Source organism: Andrena cerasifolii, chromosome 3 (genome assembly GCF_050908995.1).
Source record: "Andrena cerasifolii isolate SP2316 chromosome 3, iyAndCera1_principal, whole genome shotgun sequence".
NCBI lineage: Eukaryota > Metazoa > Arthropoda > Insecta > Hymenoptera > Andrenidae > Andrena > Andrena cerasifolii.
This window is the reverse complement of record NC_135120.1, coordinates 5,241,598-5,263,390: the sequence shown is the minus strand read 5'-3', so window position 1 is coordinate 5,263,390 and position 21,793 is coordinate 5,241,598. Positions and strand designations below refer to the sequence as shown.

The window sequence follows — 21,793 nt, the reverse complement described above, 5'->3', positions numbered from 1 at the left end:
GACTGTAACTTTTTTCCACCCATGACGCCACCAGCACGCGTGTAAAACAATATGTAACTACCCACTTCATACATTCCACAAATGCAAAATTCGCGCGCAAACCATTCACGCATGCGCACTCATGCAAAACCGCAGTACATGCGCCAGTGGCGCCCTCTGCGCCGAGCTTTGCGTCATCTTCCCCATTCTGTGTAATTCTGTTTTGTTGATAAAGAGTCCGCGTGTTTGTTCGAATAAACATTGGTACATACACTTCATTTGCACTTGATATCAGAGATTTTAACAGAAATGACGTAGTCTACCTGAAATTACAGGAGTGTAACGTTCTCTAACGTGGCGTTGCCGTTAATTACAGGAGATTCCATGACTAGAGCGGTTACCCGTGGAATTGAAGAAATGAATTTCAAGAAACGAGAGTCCTTCTTTTAACAATAAATAAATAGTTTATTCAAAAAGGTTTTGACACGAGGTCTGAAATGAACATGAGGTCTTGACGATAAATTAATAGAACTAAAGGTAATTACGTAACGACGTATCGGTCGGTAATAAAGAATATAGTTTTGATTTCGGTTTTGACCGTAAGTCGGTAATAAGGAAAATCGTTTTGGTTTCGGTTTCGACGCTAAGTCCGACGGAATTTCTTTAATTTTCGTCGTATCATTATGAAAGTGACACCAATGGATTCTTGCATTCTCCCGATTAAATTGACAAAAACATTATTTAAATCGGACTACTTTTAACGAAACGGGCTTTCAATCCTGCAAATTAATTTTAGGCCTGATATCGTTAATTATAGTTCAAATTATGTCAGGTTTGGTATCATTTTCGTTGGGACACCCTAAAAAATCCATTGGTAATACTTTCATCAACATTTATCAAAAACATGAAAATTTTATGTGCCCCGTCGGTTTTATTGCTCTCGGCTGTCAACGGGCGGTCTACTGAGGCCCGAAGATCCTGGCTTGCAGCGAGAAAAAAATCAGCGGAGTGGGTAGGTTTTTTCCCGATAATCCGAGCCCAAAGGCTTTTCAACAATCGGAAGACTGTATTGACATATGTACATATTCTTTCTGATGCTTTCGACGATGCGCGCAACCATATGCGTGCGTGGCTTCATGTTGCAAGTCCAAAAGTATTCTTTTAATTGGCTCGGCTCAAGGTCCCGATTTTAAAAATCCGATAAAATACCACCATATTTGCTGAAGTGAGTTCGATAAAATTAGCCTATCTCTTGGTGGAAATTTGTATATTCAACGTCGCAGTAAGCTATTAAAGAGAGCGGCGCGCACCGTTGCAGGTAAGCGAGACGCGCCCTCCGCTGTTATGGCACGGTTAAACATGTGCAATGCACATTTGGGTCATTCCACGCGAAGTCGGACACTTTTCGGAGTGACATTTCGGATTTTGGTGCAACTTGGATATGTTGTAGTCTTTAGGGGTATATAAACATATCTCGAAGGATTTTTCAAAATGTCAAAAATTGTGGATGTTACAGCTCTTTGAAATATAGTGTTTACTATTTTTCCAAAAATTATAACTGTTGAACTAATAAACTGATAAAAATGATCTTTTGGGTGCTTACAGTGCAGATATAAGAGTACCTAATAAAAATTATTTCACTTAATAAAAACGAATATTTAACCATTTATTTAGTAATTGTTCTAAACAAATGCAATTTTTATGCACCTTTTATACAGGGTGTCTCAAAATAATAGAACAATCCGAAACATGCAAATTGTTCATGCAAAAATACATCGAAAAGTCCTTTACCGTTTTAGGTTTCGAGGTTTCGTTCTCGCAATATTAACAGTTGAATATTAGCAGTGGAACTTCTAGGCCGCGCAGTTTAAAGCCGAGTCAGCTGAGCGCGCGGTAGCGTACACTCGCATGCGCACGCCGGAGGCGCGCGTAGATACAGACCCACACACATAATAGAACCTACCGCGCTGGTTCAAACCGTGGAAATGGGTTAGTGCGGTAAATTCACAGCGTCTGGCTCAGATTAGTCAAATTAATACGGTTTTAAATCATGATCATTAGGCTTTATAACCATTTAATTACGGCTCGCAATAACGTAGTAGCTATAAGTAACAATATTACTCTAAGTGTATTACAAATTATGCGCCAGCGGCAGATCGACGTCACGTATGTGTCATTTCAGTAATTTTACATTTTACGTTCATAAAAGAAACACCATTCACCTTCTGAATTCTTGGAACTATGTAGATGGTCTACTCAGTCTACTGGACAGTCAAGACATTAATAAAATTGACCTCTTTGTCCTATTCTTTGCGAACCTACCTAAAAAAGTAGTCACTCTATCGAATATAAAATACAAGATGTAGCGTGGTCTGTGGCAATACAGCGAACGTGATAAGGGGATCATCTTTCCCGGAATACTCTGTACATGAAACTCAATTTACATTCATTTGTCTCTATTCATTCGGACGTTAGCCATAATCGAAACCTTTACAACCAAAACGGTCGATACAAAAACCATAACTACGTCAGTATTCAATTTTATTTTGTTTCTGACAGGCAATATTTCCAACAAAATACGTTCTATGCAGGTTACGAACGAACTATGAGTTTCGTTTGAAAGGGTACACGGATTAAGGGGATACAACAACTGTTGCCGGAACTGGCGAGGATCTTTGAAGGTTTCCCAAGTTGCAACAGATCCCATTGCGAGCCGACGTTTTTGCCATTGTACCTCGATACTTCATCAGCCTCGAAGGTACATAATCGAGAAGAAATCAAGCGTATTAACGGGTTATCAGTCTTCATCGGAGCCACAGAGCATCGAGTACAGGGCAAAGAGTGTTGGCAGAAGGGTGACAAATTTAAAGAGGCAATCTCACCGTCTCGACGGGATAGGTACAGAATCGGCGAAGTGGCACGATTGAAAAACAGAAAGATAATTCGTAGTGATCGACGTGTTTTAGCGATTGCAAAAACTGGTGCAAATCTATTTGGAGCTCGACCAAAAGGAAACCTATTCGAACCGGATCAGTATTCTCCAAGAGAGGCGACAACCCAGTATTTAATTTTCAACACTTCGCCGTGCCGGAGCAAATTATTGAGAAATATACTCGAGCCAATATTTACAACAAGTAAGACACGTTTTGTCAATTACATACGATTAATCAAGTGTAAATTTAATTTATATTTATTTTGCGACGTTGAACAACGAAATACGTTGAGGGAATAGAGTTCCATAATGTTTGCACACAACAGAATACAGGACTAAGAAAGTATAATTGTCTGGAACTTCGTAGGACGCGTTTGGTCAAAATTAATAAGAGAGAAAAATCAGAGTCTTTGTCAACGAGTTCCGACAAACAAATTTCTTCAGAAGTGGATTTCCATCGTTACAAGTTGAAGCATCACTCTCAATGCGAAAAGACGCAGATACTCTTGGATACTACTGAACGAAAGATATCGGGATGGAGGTTGAACGAAGTTAGATGTGTTGTATTAAACTTAATGCTCCGTATTACAATACAGAGTGTCTTGTGGCGACTGTCGATTAGTACTATAAATAACGTGTTTATTGCTTATTATTGATTTCACTGTCCAACAGCCACTTTGGTCTGTAACATTCAATAGCCGTTTCTTCATAGATTTTTGTGCGCTGAAAACAAACCCGCAAACCGTTTGTCGCTATCACCCTCAGTTTTTGAGAAATTTGATTTTGAAGAAAACTGCAAAATTTTCAACTTTGAACATCTTTTGTTGCTCGTTGCGTCAAATTATTCTACGAACCCTCCCGAATACAACGATATAAGTTATTACTGCTTTATGAACATTTAAATATGTTTAAATATCGATCGAAGGGAAAAGGACACCCAAAATGCACCCATTTTTGAAGATATCTTTCAATTTATTTCCAAAACTAAGGGTCTAGGAGAAAATCTGATTACTCTGCGCGATGCGGCAGACATTTTTCCTTTGGAATGCATCAAGAGAATTGGTATGTCACGTTTTGTTTTCAATACAGGAGCGAAACAGTTTGGCAAAACGTGCGGCGCCGACAGTGGTAGTCAACGGCGGCGCGCGATCCACTGCCGCTCACAAGGGAAGATCCCGAAGCCGAAAATTCAGAAAATTCTGAAACTTTGTGAATACGTAGGGGATTTCCTCCTGATTATCAGGCAATTTTTGTTTGCTGCCCAAATTCACTCGAAGGGGGTGAAATTAACCCCCGAAAATTCGACTATTTTCCAATTTTGTGTTATAACTCGCCAAATGTAAGAGATAGAAATAAAGTTTCAAGACAAAAGTTACTTCTTTTAATCAGATCTATCATTTGGTACAAAAGATTATTTTACAGTTCACGAGTTACAACAGAAAATCGGAAAACAACCGGATTTTCAGGGGTCAAATATACACCCTTAGAGTGAATTTGGGCAGGAAACAAAAATTGCGTTGTGATCAGGGAGAAATCCCCTACATGTTCACAAGGTTTCAGAATTTTCTGAATTTTCGGCTTCGGGATTTTCCCTTGTGAGCGGCAGTGGACTGCGCGCCGCCGTTGACTACCACTGTCGACGCCGCACGTTTTGCCAAACTATTTCGCTTCTGTATTGGAAACAAAACGTGACTTAACACTTCTGTTGATGCATTCCAAAGGAAAAATGTCTGCCGCATCGCGCAGAGTAGTCAGATTTTCTCCTAGACCCTTAGTTTTGGAAATAAATTGAAAGATATCTTCAAAAACGGGTGCATTTCGGGTGTCCTTTTCCCTTTGATCGATATTTAAACATATTTAAATGTTCATAATGCAGTAATAACTTATATCGTTGTATTCGAGAGGGTTTAGAGAATAATTTGAGGCAACAAGCAACTGAATAACTATTACTGTTTGAACACAAAAGATGTTCAAAGTTGAAAATTTGCATTTTTTTTTAAATCGAATTTCTCGAAAACTGAGGGTAATGACGATAAACGGTTTGCGGATTCGTTTTCATCGCACAAAAATCTGTAAGAAACGGCTGTTGAATGTTACAGAACAGAAAAGAGGTTCAATTTTGTTGGACAGTGTTTTTAGTTTTCACGTACCATCTGAATGAATAAAAAGGATATTTTTATTTTTTCGTTTCTAAGGTGAGTTCAAGCATTGTATTTTCTCCAATTTTTTATTGTGATTTTATTAGATAAAAGAAACTAATTCCTCGTGTTCATACTATACATATGTATAATCTTGGTACACCTACGGATGAAACTATCGCATAACATAGTGGAATGACGAATTTAGGTTTCATTTGAAGTCTATCTAATATTAACGAGCACATTATTTATTGTAACAGTTCTTGGTACAATTATATCTCACAGTTTCTGGATTTTCAAATCGAATACGAGGATTTATTCTCAAATTTCATTTTCACATGCACCGTCATTAGACTCACCAAGAATTCAAATGATACTGATTACACTGTCCAACAAAATTTAACTTTTTTTCTGTTCTGTAAAGGTACGTGTCCACTTGAGAGAACTCGCGCAAGTTACTCTCGATAGTTACTCTCAAATTGTGTGTCTACTTGAGAGCAATTTCGAAAATTTTTACTCTCAGGTAGGCGATAGAAAACTCGCCGAGAGCTTACTATCCGATAGAACTCTCAAAACCGTGTCCACTAGAAATTGGTCTGCGCCTAATCTCTGCAGGTTCTCTCAGTTTATTTTAAACTACGAAGTGAGGCCGTGATTATAGATGTGCAAACACTTAGTGCTTTGATTATTGCTTATAATATTTTAAAAAAGAGTAAGAAGCAACGTAGAAAGAGAAATTGCTGGGTGGATGAAATGAAATAGTTATATATTTTGAGTTGGTTACAATAAGGGGTGTACATAAAATGTGTCTCGCCACTCGGCTCGACGCAGACTGCCTCGACCGCGCAGTTCTCCCTGCTAACCGCCTAACAACACTTCCCTGGCAACACCGTGCCTCGCAGCCGCTATCTGGCAACGCCGTGCCTCGCAGCGCCTATCTGGCAACGCTGTGCCTCGCAGCGCCTATCTGGCAACGCCGTGCCTCGCAGCGCTTATCTGGCAACGCCGTGCCTCGCAGCGCCTATCTGGCAACGCCGTGTATGCCGCGACGCGAGCCTACTACATAACCCAGAAGACTTACTCTCGCGACAGCACTCGCAGAATACGAACCTGGTTCGTATTTCGGAAGCAACTGTCGGATAGTAATATTATTATGTATCCACTCGAGAGCAAGTTGTAACGTGTCCGCTGTCTGAGAGTTGAACGTCGCTATCCGCCAGTCACTCTCGGACGTAGTTTCTACTTGCGAGAAATACTCTCAAGAGCTTCTCGCGCGAGTTTTACTCTCAAGTGGACACGTACCTTAACATTCAATAGCCGTTTCTTATAGGTTTTCGTGCGCTGAAAACGAATTCGCAAACCGTTTGTCACCATCACCCTCAGTTTTTGAGAAATTCGATTTTGAAAAAAAACTGCAAATTTTCAACTTTGAATATCTTTTGTGTCGAAACGGTAATACTTATTCGGTTGCTCGTTGCGTCAAATTATTATATAAATCCTCCCGAATACAACGATATAAGTTATTATTGCATTATGAACATTTAAATATGTTTAAACATCGATCAAAGTTTTGTTCGCACAAGGCGTTGTTTTCAAGAAAGTCAGTGTTCAAAAATTGATTCTCAAAATTGATTTTCTTAAAAAACTAAGTTTTGTACGAAAAATTTGTATTCCACTTCCTCTCCATTTTCAACTTAATTTTACATAAAGCCACTATCTTTTCAGTTCTACCACCAATTGCGAAACACCGTGTATGAATATTTTTTTAAGTTAGTTCTACTATTCCTGACAGTTTAGTTAGTTAAACCAATTATAATTTTACCTTATCACTTATCAAATAATTCTTATTCCTTTCCAAATCGTTGAAAATCCCTCTTAAAATGATTTATAACGCACAAATAATATCGATAGTCTGCAGAATGCGAGCCGAAGAAAGTGAAGAGGACTCTAAGAAGGATTCCAGCGACGCACAATTTTGTGTATGACTTTAATCCATTCGGAAACTCTGTATTAGATTCCAACAGTGCAGCAACTACAAAAGGATTGCACAACTTCTCTACTGTTGGGCAAGGAGGTAAATATTTTACAATATCAAAAATCAATTTTCGTCAGACATTTAGACTGATATACATATGTGTGGTATATTTATATGTATATACCTGTATTTCCAGATTTTTCCTTAAAACCTCTGAGCGTTAAGCAAAATTTCTGTAATGCTCAAGTACATTCATCAGCTGCATTACCAAAATTGCGTACGGGTTGTGACTCTACACTTGATAATTTGGAAAAACTTGGAGATACGACAAAAATCAGTAAAGACATGAACTTACCTAATATAAAGAAGCAAGATGTCGAAACGGGTCAAGTATTGGCTAGAGATCGGACTGAGAGACGTAAGATTTTTATTGCGTATTATTAGATTAATGCATAACTATTGTTTTTTGCTATACGGGACATTCCACGCGAAATCGGACACTTTTTGGAGTCACATTTCGGATGTGGCTGAAATTTGAATATGTTGTAGTCTTTAGGGATATATAAACATATCTCGAAGGATTTTTGACAATTTTGAAAAATGTCGATTTTACAGCTGTTTGAAGGTAAGCGCTAACTTTTTTTCAATAAATTATAACTATTGAAGTAGTAAACGGATGGAGATGCGGTTTACGGCGATATGTAGAAAAGGCATTGAAGATTTAAGAAAAAATTATTTCAGTTTCAGAAACAATTTTTTTTAACCATTTTTGTGCAATTATTTTAAACAAATGCAGTTATTTAACAACGGGGGCGATTTTAAAATTCTGAAAAAATAACAGAATATAGTTCTATCCTTCCCCTTCGTGGTCTAATTGTCAAAAATATGGGCATTTTAAAATTGGCCTTGTAAAAATTGTCGAAAGTTGACGCTGCCATCACCCAGCTCCACGGTACCCGCGGCGGCCAACCGGCTATACCTGATATTCTTATACAGGATTCTCGAAAATGGTAAGTATTGGAAAAAAACTGAAGGAGGAAAACTTTTACTGTTTTTCATATCCAACATAATACGGTACCTCAATTTTTGGTGTTCGCAATATTTTCCTTGAAATGAGGGTGACTTTTAGTTTTTTAAATGGAATGTTATATATTTGATTACCCAATATGAAAGCGACTGTCATGACAAATTCAACCATATGGTACACTATGACCTTCAAGGCCACACAAGGTTAGGGATGAAAGAAAGAAACCCTATCTACTAGATAGATAGTTCAATATATTTACTTCATTCCTAACCTTGTGTGGCCTCCAAGGTCATAGTATACCATATGGTTGAATTTGTCTTGATAGTCGCTTTCATATTGGGTAATCAAATATATAGCATTCCATTTAAAAAACTAAAAGTCACCCTCGTTTCAAGGAAAATATTTCGAACACCAAAAATTGAGATACCGTATTATGTTGGATATGGAAAACAGTAAAAGTTTTCCTCCTTCAGTTTTTTTTTCAAATACTTACTATTTTCGAGAATCCTGTATAAGAATATCAGGTATAGCCGCTTGGCCGCTGCGAGTACCGCGGTGCTGGGCGACGCAGCGTCAACTTTCGGCAATTTTTACAAGGCCAATTTTAAAATGCCCATATTTTTGACAATTAGACCATGAAGGGGAAGGATAGAACTATATTCTGTTTTTTTCCAGATTTTTAAAATCGCGCCCGTTGTTAAAAAACTGCATTTGTTTAAAATAATTGCACAAAAATGGTTAAAAAAATTTGTTTATGAAACTGAAATAATTTTTTCTTAAAATTTCAATGTCTTTTCTACAAATCGCCGTAAACCTCATCTCCATCCGTTTACTACTTCCATAGTTATAATTTATTGAAAAAAAGTTAGCGCTTACCTTCAAACAGCTGTAAAATCGACATTTTTCAAAATTGTCAAAAATCCTTCGAGATATGTTTATATATCCCTAAAGACTACAACATATTCAAATTTCAGCCACATCCGAAATGTTACTCCAAAAAGTGTCCGATTTCGCGTGGAATGTCCCATACATCAAGTTCAGTGTAATATGCATAATTCATGCAAATCATGCATTTGTTTGAGTTTTCTTCATCTTGTAGGCAGCTTTACAATTTTGTTGTTAAAAAATTCGTTTATTATATTTTCCACTTCCTCTGTATTCTTCAACATTTTGCCAATGCGGATCAGCGTTGTTATCACGGATAACGAGATTGTTATTAACCAACTATAGCTGTTTACTTTTTAACGTCTCCTTCCACTTTTGGAATTGTGCGATATATTACTGTATTGACTGCATTATCAGAGTTCAATAAGTCACAATACCTAATTTTTTCGGATTCAAATTACATGTTGATACCGAAACCTCTCATCTTACAGAAAATGATCTGTTACGTATTATAATTTTTTAGGGGCATCCGTTTTTTGTTATGCAATGAGTGAAGAGTACACGCAGACTCTCTACAAGGTTCTTTTATGATAACTACTTTGACACCCCTGCCATAATCAAATTTGAGAGTGTTTTGAGTTTATCTGTGATAGATTCAAATTTTAAGCCAATTTCTTTTTAATATTAGTCAACTTTGATACTAACAAGGGGAGGACACACACCATGAGGTAGACACCGATTTTGATGAGCCTTGGCACGCTGGATCTATGTTGAAAATAAGTAAATATGTGTCTGAGCGTTTCTGCCAATGGGCCTTAATATTAGAGATATTTACATGGAAATTATTAAAAATTTCATAGTGGCCGTGGGGTTATAGTGGGTACATCTAGATGGAGGATTCTAGATTTCTGGTTTCATTTTGTAACCTGTATTTAAATCTAGATGGAGGATTTTAGATTTCTGGTTGCATTTTGTAACCTGTATTTAAATCTAGGCGGAGGATTCTAGATTTTATTTACATTATGTAACCTGTATTTAAATCTAGATGGAGGATTTTAGATTTTTGGTTGCATTATGTAACCTGTATTTAAATGTAGGTGGAGCACGCTCTTCAAACGTCTGAGCAAGTACGGGATCTTCATTAACGTGTCGAAATGAATACTCGTCGAATGCAGAGTCCGGTTCCTCGGATATATGGTAGACCGCTGGGGGACCCGGCAATTCGAGGAGAAGGTGCAAGCCATAGGAGAGTTTCCAAAATCGGAGACCGTCAAGGGGCTGCGTCAATACCTCGGGATGATTAACTTCTATTGATGTTTCATTGCTCGCGCGGCCTTCTTACAGCAGCTACTCAACACCCTGCTGGTCGGCCCGAAGGTGAGGGGAGACGCTCCCGTCACTTGGACAACGCCGGCAGAGGCAGCGTTCGTAGTCATCAGGAACGCCCCTGGTGAACGCCACGATGCTGTTGCATCCGGTGCCTTTCGCGCCGTTAGCCGTGACCGTGGATGCTTCGGACTTCGCTATCGGCCGTACACTCGGGAATGCGAAAGGAACTGCCGAATATAGATAAATATCTGCGTTCCGTGCCAACGCTCAAAGGTCTCACGCAGCGTGAGTACACGCATCGGCACATTCGTGGACACACCCTCGAGTTTTCAGCATGTCCACATCGACATCGTGGGGCCCCTGCCGATTTCGCATGGGTACCGCTACTACCTAACATGCGTGCACCGTTTCTCATGATGGCCGGAAGCCATTCCACTTCAGGACATCGAGACCGCGACGGTCGCTAGAGCTTTCGTCAGCGAGTGGATAGTGAGATTCGGAACACCCCTTCGAATAACGACGGACCAGGGACGCCAGTTTGAGTTGAATCTGTTTAAGGAACTGACACACCTGACAGGAGCGACTCACATCAGGACGACGGCATATCATCCGGCGGCCAACGGGATGGTTCCACCCGCAACTGAAGGCGGCGATCAAGTGCCACGAAACCAAGGTATGGACAGAAATCCTACCGCTGGTTTTGCTGGGCGTGCGAACAGCACACAAGGAAGACTTCCATGCGAGCACGGCAGAATTAGTGTACGGCGTTACGCTCCGACTCCCGGGGGAATTCTTCGCTGAATGGCGGGGACAGACGACGTCGGCCTTCAGCGATGATTTGAGGACGCGCCTGCGAGCAGTTCGACCGATCCCGGCGTCGAGGTACGGGTCGGGAAGAACATTCGTTCACAAGGATTTACAGACTTGCACGTTTGTCTTGCTCCGTCACGATGCAACGAGGAAGCCGCTACAACCGCCCTGCGACGAACCCTTTCGGGTTGACGAGCGCTCGCACAAAACCTTCGTCATCCGAGTCAACGAGAGCGACATGCAAGTTACGTGCGCAAGCGAGAGTCAGACAATGCGGCAGTACCATGGCGAGGAGGACAACGGCGGTGACAACATCGACTGAGAGGAACCAGCCACAACCACGACGATCGGAGCTAACCGAAACAACCGGAGGAATTAGAACGAGATCGGGGCGTCACGTGCGGTTTCCTGAGCGTTTACAGGCCGGGTTCAAATAAAAGAATATATCGTTACCACTAGCATGGGGGTGATGTGGCGACCGATGAGACGACTTTGGCAGGGATCGTTGGCGTATGTGCGGCGGGCCTTCTACTGACTGCCGTTCGGCGGCCCGCCCGGCGATCGGGCGTGCAAGGCAGTCGTGGTGGGGAACAGCGTTGCCGGGAAATAGGTTGTTGACGCTGGTTGGCTGCGGCCTTACGTGGCTAGGCTATTGGCTTGGCTTGGCGCTGGCGTCGGTTCGTTTCCCATTGTTGTTCATCTTGGCGTTGCTTGATTTAACGCCGCGGCGTGGTCACGCGCATACGTGGCGTGTTCCAGTTCCTCATCCACTAAAAATAGTTTGAACACGGAACCTATTCTCCAGCAACGCTGGTGGGGAGAGCCGGCCTGGCGACAGGCACTCTTGGCTTGGGGATCGCGAACGAACGGGTCGCGAGATTCTTTATATATATATATATACATACTCTAAATTATGATATATTTTATGTTATTTAATTATTAATTTCTCAGCTCCGACATCTAAATTTTTAATTTTTTTAATGTATATAACCAGAAACTTATATATATTAGTTTGTGGTTTTCTTGATATATATATATTAAAAAAAAATTAGATCTCGAAGCTGAGATATTAATAATTAAATAACAAATATTATATGTCATAATAATACGTAAAACTATACGGACTGACCGAGCGTTGATAATTTGAAACACAAATAATTTAAAGAGTGCAACAAGGAGGGAAATGATTCATGTATAGACCCACACATACATGATGACCTTAACAACATATTTCAAGGTCATCAAAATCGGTGAGATGTGCCCTCTTCTATAAATTAACAATTTTTTTTATACTACTTCTTAAATATCAAACTTAATATAATATTAAAGAAAACAATTATAATGATTTCTTTACACATAATAATATGACTGATGGCGTTATAAACTAATATTTTAACATACGTAAATTATGCAGTATATACAACACTTTGTTTGATTAAAAATATTTAGAAAACGTATACAGAAGAAAGTATTTTATTAAAGATTGTGCATGTTCGCTAAGTTGAAGTGACTTGGTCTTCAGTTCTGGACGATTTTTTATTTTCTACCGAATTTTCTGCCGATCATAGGAAAATTAGATTGCCGCGATTGAGGATTGAGCGACGAAAGTCCGCGTTCACGAAATGTATTCAGTAATAAACCTGCAATAAACCATGACCCGCTATCCCCCCGCGGGGGGGGGGGGGAGGCCAGAACAGGATCGGCTCTGCTCCTTCCTGCCCACCAACGAACCTAAGCGCAAAACTTGCTCTACGCATCGTGAACAGAAACTTATAGCGAATTCAGACGGTCGCACTGGTGCGCACTGAGTGCGAATTTTACCCAATTGGAAGCGAAAGAGTTCGCACTCAGTGCGCACTAGTGCAGGTTGCCAATTGTGCTATTAAGCATATATACGTCGTACGCGTCTCGTCGCGTAAATACGCTACGCTACCGGGTGTATGAAGCGACGCTTCGTGGGCGGACGACCTAACGTTGCCGCGCGACTCAAATCAACTGACATAAAGAATTTTGTAGCCACAGTGACAGTCAGTCACGCAGCTAGTCGCAAGTGGAAATAACTGTGAAGACTCTGATTCAGACTTGAATGGAATAAAACCATTGACATTTAAATTCCACTTGTTGAAGGGGGTACTACACCCTAGACACTCGTTTTTCAAGCTGATATTTGAAAATTAATTTTGAAAAACTTATCGCACCTACAGAGCAGAGGTTTCGCACACATATTTAGTAATGTTTGAACTATCAAAACAAATTTTTGCAATGCATTTTATTGAAAATTGTACAAGTTACACGTCGAATTGCAGGTCATGTCATTAAACATCGGCCCCATCGGGTGCCCGAATTGCGGCCGTCCTAGTAATCTGAAACGAAAGAATCAACGATTTTTTTAATCTATATGAGTGTAGTTATCGCCCCAAGCAGTCCTAACCAAGTCAAAACATTGTTACCGAAAATTGCAGCTGTTTAAAAATTGATGTTTGATTTTTTCGAAATTTTGTTAACTAAAACAAGGAGTGGGGTGTGTGTATTGAAACTACTGATATAATTTTGCTACCAGCTATAGGTACACACTCACTTTGAATGTGTGTGAAATTTTAACTCAATCGGTCTAGTAGTTTTTGAGAAAAATGTGCGCCTGATCTAAAAAATTTTGTTTCGAGAAAAACGCATTTAAACTTTTTCATGCAGTTACAACCTATAGGATTGGAGTTATTTGTAGATGACGACTAATTTCTGTAACTTACCCCTAATCTGCTATACCAGGACCGTAGAGGAAACCTTCCTCAGTTTCAAAGAATTCGTGTTGGGCAGCTATATCTTCTGTGCTGGCAGTCCTAGGCTGTTTAGATACAGTAGTCGAGCGAACGACTACCTGCCACGCTGCGGCCTTAAGACCCTATAACTCTGGGGGTTCTACGAATTTCACCTTAATATTTTAGGGACATATTTTTGAAACCCCAAACTATTAGAAAATCAAAAAGAAATCGATTTTTTGGGTGTAATACCCCCGTAAGGCCTAACTCAAACGGACCACTTTAGAAGTCAACTAAAACGACAAAAAACGGTTGTGCGTTGTGTCAACCACCGACAGCAACAATTTCGTGCTACAGTTTTTTGTCGTCGATACGGACTTAAAACGTGGTTCATTCCAGCGACAGCCCAACCACTGTTTTGTGGTTGTGGTGGGTTTCTAAATGTGATCCGTCTGAGTTAGGCCTAATTCCCAATAAGACATCCTATACAAGCCACCGGAGAAAGATAAGTACGAAACATTAAAACAGACTCTGTTGAAGCGTATCTCTGATTCCAGGGAGAAACAACTCCACAAGCTCCTAAGAGAAATGGTGCTGGCCGAACGCAAGCCCTCACAACTCTTAAGAGAAATGCGTGATTTGGCTGCCGGTGCCGTCAACGACGACTTACTACACCAACTCTGGCTCGATCGCATGCCAGCGCACATCAGACCGTTGTTAGTAACTTCTGAAAAATTGAATCTTAGCGCACTTTCAGAAATGGCTGACCGCATTCTAGAAGTCTCAAACAATTCGTAATCCTTGGCAACCCAAACAGTAAGCCGGATCGATACAACGGCAAACAGTAAAAGCCTAGAGAAGAAAATCTACGAGATGCAACAATTGCTTATTCAGTGCTTGCAAGAAATCAAAGATCTGAAGCTACAACACCAAGTACAACAACAACAGTTACAGCAACATCAAGCACATCAACAACAGGTTCAACAACAATACCAACAACAGTCGTACCAAAGACATCGTCCAAGGGCCAGATCAGTGACGCCACACCGAAATGGCATTTGCCGTTTCCATCAGAAGTTTGGTGCAGAAGCGTACCACTGTACAACCACATACAACCCTGTAAATATGTAAAGCCAGTACAGGAAAACTAGAACCGCTGTCATCCATAGGAGCAGTAGGTGACAGCAACAATAATATTCCACCGAGAGAGCTCCGTTTACACCTTTTTGACAAAACGACACATCAGAAATTTTTAATGGACTCTGGCTCAGTCGTGTCAGTAGCGCCTGCATCGAAATTCAGACAATGTAGCCTTTCAAATAAATTAACATTATACGGAGCTAACGCGTCACAAATTCAGACGTATGGCTCAGTAACGCTCAAACTCGATCTTAATCTAAGATGTTTCAGCTGGAAACTCATAATAGCAGATGTTCACGCAGCTATTATAGGGGCTGATTTTCTCACACATTATAATTTACTAATTGATCTAAGAAACCAGAAACTAATAGACTCAATTACACAGCTCACCTCAAAAGGAGAAGTGTTGAAAACACCACACTACTGTATCTCAACACTCAACGCCGCCATGCCATACGCTGACTTATTGGAAGAGTTCGTCGAAATAATGAAGCCATCATCAAAACCAATCGCAGACAAGCTAGAGTTCGCACACAGAATAATCACAACAGGTCCTCCAGCAACAGGAAGATGTCGGAAGCTGACAGGAGAAAAGTTTCTGTTACTGGAAAATGGTACGACCAGGTCATCAAGCAGCTCTTGGTCAAATCCCATTCACATCATCAAGAAGAAAAAAAAAAGAAGTCGAATGGAGAAGAAGAAGAAGAAGAAGAGGGCTGGAGAATCTGTGGCGATTTTAGACCTCTCAACGCAATAACTGAGCCAGACAAATATCCGCCACCACTAATTCAAGACTTGTTTCCCCTATTACATGGCAAACAGGTGTTCTCCACACTGGACTTAGAAAAAGCGTATCATCAGGTGCCAATGTTCCCGGACAACATAAAAAAACCGCTATAACCACACCCTGGGGATTATATCAGTATGTCGTAATGCCATTTGGACTGAAAAACACAACCCAGACTTTTCAAAGATACATAGATTCAGTCATGAGAGGTCTGGACTTCATTTTTGTATATATTGTTATGGTTAAATTTCGGCTCGGCATAGCAGAAATTTAATGCAAAAGTACAATAGAAGCAATAGAACATTAACAAGAACAGGGTAACAGATAAACCGTATGCAATCACAAACGCGCAAGAAATGTGTATATGTCGATGCGTCTGCACGTAATGGCATCTGGCCATCGAATGACAGCTTGACAGGCGATCGATCCGATCGCCTTCTTCTCGCTGTCCTCTTGTTCTTGTCACGAGCACCAGCAGGCCCTGGATTCCAACCAAAGGGTCCCGACCGCTGCAGCCTCTTCGTTGCTGGCAGCCGTACCCTGGTCCGAAAGAGTGGAAAAACGCTGCGTGGCCTCTTCCGTCCGGCGCCTCGGCATTCGCCTTCACGCCCAAGGGGAAAACCACCCACAAACCCTGGGCAAGGCGTGGGTACGGCGGATTCCTCAATAGGCTGCGAAACGTCCTTCGTACTTCGCAAGGCGGCGCACGTGGACCACCTGGCACTTCTTCCTAGGCGAACGTTGTATCCTATAGACGAGGTCGTTGGGAGATACCCGGTGCTCGCAGCAATATCGATAACATCCTGGTTATGTCCAGGATGAACAACATAAAGAACATCTTCGTCAGCTCTTCAAACGATTAAAAGAATGCTCGCTGACCGTCAACCTCAGCAAATGCGAATTCGGAAAAACAGACGTAAACTTTTTGGGATACACCATCAACGCAGAAAGATATGTACCAACCTCTGATCGAACAAAAAAAATCATCAATTATCCAAAACCTCAAACAGTCATAGAACTGCGACGATTTTTAGGAATGATGAATTACTACAGAAGATGCATTCCTGAAACAGCCAAATTACAAATTCCGTTAAACAATTACCTGAAGCTCTTAAAGAAAAACGATAAAACAAAGATCAATTGGTCAGAAGAAGCAACTAAAGCATTTGAAGATTGTAAACACAGCCTAGCCAACAGAACAAGAACGGCATTTCCTTCGGCAACAGCACCGCTAGCACTCACGACTGATGCCTCCTTTACTGCCATAGGCGTTGCGTTGGAACAGTCTGAAAACGACACTTGGCAACCAATTGGATTCGTCTCGAAGAAACTCAGCAGCACGGAACAAAGGTACAGTACCTACGACCGAGAACTGCTTGCCATTTTTGCAGTGACAAAACATTTTCAACACCTCTTGGAATGTTGCCAATTCATAATCAAAGCAGACCACAAACCACTAAGGTACGCATTTAAACAAAAACTCGAAAAAGCGTCGGAACGTCAATTATGGCAACTCTATTACATCTCACAGTTCTCTACTGACATCGTATACGTAAAAGGACAGGACAACGTAGTGGCAGATGCATTATCACGAATCAATGCTATAAACATGCCCACAAGACTAGATACAAAAACGATACAACAAGAACAGATAGATGATAAAGAGTTAAAAGATCTGATTCAAAACTCATCATTACAGCTTCAAAAATTAGTCAAGATATACTGTGACATCTCTTCAGGGCTATTTCGTCTATATGTATATTCCGAAAAAAAAATCCGAAAGATAGCGTTCGACACCATACACAATCTATCGCACCTTAGTGGTAGAAACACATCTCGTGAACTCAGAGAACAATTTATTTGGCCAGGAATAAGACAAGACGCTTTGAGATGGTCTTGCGAATGCATAGCGTGTCAGAAATCCAAAATACATCGTCACAACAGACTTCTTCCTAATCACATCAACGTTCCAGATAGTCGTTTCAATCATATACACGTCGACATTATCATGTTACCGAATATTAAGGACTATCAATATTGCCTGACCATCATCGTCCGTTTTTCCAGGTGGCCCGTAGCTGTACCACATAAAAATATCACAGCAGATACAATCACCGCCGCAATGTTCAAGCATTGGATATCTCATTATGGGACACCAATCACCACCACGTCAGATCAAGGTACCCAGTTTGAATCTGGATTATTCAAAGCATTAGCCCAATTTGTAGGAGCCAAAAAGACTAGAACGACGCCGTATCATCCTCAATCTAATGGGATGGTTGAGAGATGGTACAGGACACTTAAGGCAGCTCTCATGTGTTCACCTGAACCGTGAACAAATATATTATCTACCGTTTTACTTGGCTTAAGAACCAGTTTCAAGGAGGATCTGCAATCAAATCCTGCGGAGATGTTATATGGTACAAGCTTAAGAATACCCGGAGAATTTTTCGTCTCACAAGAATTTCCTGCAATCCCACAAATATTTGTGGAGAAGCACAGAGAATTCATGCGTGCGTTGAGACCAACACAAACTGCTCATCATTCTAGATCAAGAATTTTCATTCTCAAGGACCTACACACTTGCTCGCACGTCTTTCTGCGATGCGATCATGTAAGAGCACCGCTGGAAGCACCGTATATGGGTCCATTCAAAATATTGCAAAGAATCAACGACACGTTCTATAAAATCAACGTCAATGGCACAGAAAAGGTCATCTCCATTGATAGATTAAAACCTGCACACATCAACAAGACTGACACAGACAACGAATCTACCTCAGAGACTGTGACACAAACTGAAGCAAACCAACCACATCATTGGGGTTCCAGCTTGGACAAACCGCTAAAGACATACCAGCGGAAGAACGTAACTTTCAAGCATGCCGCTGAAAGTCACTCAGGGGGGAGTACATGTGGCGACCACGCAATCACATCCACGCCTCTACAGGCGAAGCCACGAGGCAACGTTCGGGTTCCCCACGGTTGTGGCGCTTCAAGAGATTAATTAATCTAAGACACTAAGTACAAAGAACGTGTGCGAATATCATAATACTTTTACGTTATGTAATATACTGAAATATATGATCCTTTCCGTTATTAGAGCTTGCATTTATTCACACCAGTATCCACCTGCCGTCACAATCCGTGTATCTATACCCAATAGGCCACACTGCTCGATTTCTGCCATTAAATTGTACCAGCAAATTCTCCGCAGTGTTTGCCGCCAATCCGCTCGCAGGTTAAGGCAGCACAATCTGTTGGCTTTCTGCTGTCAGTCTGCTGTCATCATCGAATATAACAAATCCTGTATCAAATCTGTAGTCTTTCTGTCACAAACATTTGTACTCAGGCGTTGCGCAAAATCTGCAAAACGGACGTGGCTGACTGGGAGTGTGCGGTGCAGCCTCATACCCGTACGATGGGCTTGAATGACTGGGATTCCTGGGGGTCCCAATGATCGCTGCCACTGGGGCTCCTAACTGTGATGCCAGATCGGGGACGGGTTCCCTCGAGAATTTCCCCCACCTCGCGCACACTACGCCGGAGCTGCGTATCCGTGAGTTGGACTCCGAAGCGCTGAGCTCATGGACACGCTGCTCCGGCGTAGTATGCGCGAGGTGGGGGAAATTCTCGAGGGAACCCGTCCCCGATCTGGCATCACAGGCTCCTAAGAGGGTCAGTTATTTCAGCCTAGGGGTACGAGCCTGCACCGCACGTTACTACTTACACTCTTACCGTTTTCCCTATCCGTGGCGCGCCCACGTTATCATTGGCTCTCGAGCTCCCCTTCCGTGCGGCTATGGTAAACATCATGAAGCCCGGGCTCCCAAATGGCTCGAACTGGCCTTCGCTGCTCTACAACATTATTATGTAGTTGCAAGGGCTATTGTAATTGAACGCAATTTTCGGCAGCAGGGGTACGGAAAGATACACTAAACACTACTAAATAGGTATAAGGAAAAGAAGAACAGCTAGACAGCTGGACAACAGTGGCGGATTTAAGAGGGCGGCCGATGAGCAGTTGCCGCCTGGGCCCCTGGTCCAGAAGGTCCCCCGGGGCTCCACCCTTAAAAAAATTATGATTTTATCCAAACTATATTTCTTCTGTACTACTACCCTTAGCCCGCTTTTAGTAAACTACCTCTTCATTTCCCCAAAAAAATGCGCCGCTCAGAACGTTTGCCACCTGGGCCTTTTTTCTTAAATCCGCCACTGCTGGACAACTTTGCTGGAGGACTTTCAGTAAGGGCGAAGCCGTGCTTATGCGGTTTTATATGACGGCGAGGCTCTTGCGGCACGTTTTCTCGTTATCCGATCGAGCCCATCTGTCATACATATTATTTTTTTATGGTTTGGGACCATTCTAGAGGTTGCGGCCAAAAAGATTCGGAGGTCGAGAAATAAGGACCACTATAGAGTTAATTTAGGAATGGGTATAATAGTATACCCATTCCTAAATTAAAATATTTCGTCGTGGATAAGATGTTCCCAGAATATTATTCGTGATTTTCATCAATACTTTCATATATTTGACGTGAATGGTAGTTTCGATCATGTAATCGCACCAAAATTTTGTTTTTCAAGGAAAACGGAATCCCATCAGTGAAATCGACCGCGAAGTAGAAAAAGTGAAGTCGGATTGGCGAACACTAAGGACAGACGGAGGATGGACGCGAGGCAAAAATTTTGTTACGAACATTCGAACGAAACAGTTGTACGACACATTGGAGAAGATGACGCTGGAAATAGACAGGATTCAAAAGTCATATTTGGATCCGAAATCAAATCAGTATTTGCAACGGGGCGCGAGAAAAGCGTTGGATGTTCCTCAGTCATCGTTCGAGGAAAAAGCTGATAGAATAAAAGATGTACTTTTCCCTAAAGGAAATTTCCGTGGAAAATTTGGTACCAAGAAAATGGTTGAAATTTCGAATAGAGGTCCAAACGATACTTTGAGAGCCACTTCGCCATGTGAAATGTCGACAAAAGACACGAATACAAATAGCCAATTGGAACTAAGATCTTTAGTATGCAATACACGAGCTCGAAACATGAAGACTGCCATTAAACCTGGCAACACTTTATCTTCAAATTTTAATAAGCGGAATACGATTCATTTAAAATCAGGTTTCGTAAACAGTCGAAGAGCTTCGAAAGAGATGAGTTCCGATATCGAAAAGTATTTGAACAGGTATATCAGCGACGCGGATGAGAAGTTTACCAACAATGAGGCATCGAACACAACAGATTTATACTCATCCTCCGATGATGTAGTAGACGTGTTAAAAAAATTTGATTTGCATTCTTTCGACATGTACGACATTGCAGAGTACCATGATGATGGCAAGAAGGATTGTCCGTTACAGAATGCAAAAAATGTTGGAAACACAAGCTTAGAAAATTCTGTGCGAGCAAAAGTAAATGACAAAACTGAAAGTACAGAAGTGGCTAAGGATCTGACTACGCAAACTTTATCTCCAATTAGAGATAACCTGTTGATGCAAAAAAATAATGCATTATGCTCCAGTACTTCGATTCAAACCAACACCAAATCTTCTTTCAAAGATACCACTTTTATGGAAATGGGATTACGTGCATTGAATACCAATATCCCTCAAAATTCATTATCGCGTGTACTTCAATCAGAATATCTAAAGAAAGATAAATCATTGAAACCTATGTAGCCCTGGAACATCCTTAAAAGTAACAAGATGATAAATTATAAATTTTCAATATAGATTTCAAAATGTATACACAGTACGCACACAATGAAAATTTGACACATTTGGGATGAGGATGATATATCAGAGATAATTAATAATATAATACAATAGTTAATATGATTATATAAAAAACATACTTTTTTCATTTATTCTAATACATTGTTTGCTTAATCATTAATAGTATCTCTCTATGTCAAGGGTGCTTTGAAGAGATTTAATGTATTATTACGTGAAAATTAAATTTTTTTATATGTATATATGTACAGTCTTACATTATACAGAATATACATTCATTCTCTATGTGAAAAA

At 40.9% G+C, this 21,793-nt stretch overlaps 2 protein-coding genes across 2 annotated transcripts in view; both read left to right on the top strand.

Annotated features, from left to right (window-relative positions):
• Positions 1 to 21,793, top strand: part of Cpr28 (cuticular protein 28) — a 181,653-nt gene that overhangs the window by 10,625 nt on the left and 149,235 nt on the right. The gene's annotated exons all lie outside the window — the stretch shown is intronic.
• Positions 3,932 to 21,723, top strand: LOC143367221 (uncharacterized). Its single transcript, XM_076808846.1, has 4 exons — positions 3,932 to 3,973; positions 6,961 to 7,123; positions 7,221 to 7,442; positions 20,346 to 21,723. Exons 1-4 carry the CDS (start codon positions 3,932 to 3,934, stop codon positions 21,443 to 21,445), a joined length of 1,527 nt encoding a protein of 508 aa, XP_076664961.1. The 3' UTR covers positions 21,446 to 21,723.

What these genes read in the sequence shown, in the direction of transcription:
- LOC143367221 (XM_076808846.1), top strand. Translation starts at nt 3,932, where the DNA reads ATGCGGCAGACATTTTTCCTTTGGAATGCATCAAGAGAATTG. An exon ending in GGAATGCATCAAGAGAATTG is followed by an intron (nt 3,974 to 6,960) that starts GTATGTCACGTT and finishes TAATATCGATAG; the next exon opens with TCTGCAGAATGCGAGCCGAA. An exon ending in CTCTACTGTTGGGCAAGGAG is followed by an intron (nt 7,124 to 7,220) that starts GTAAATATTTTA and finishes CTGTATTTCCAG; the next exon opens with ATTTTTCCTTAAAACCTCTG.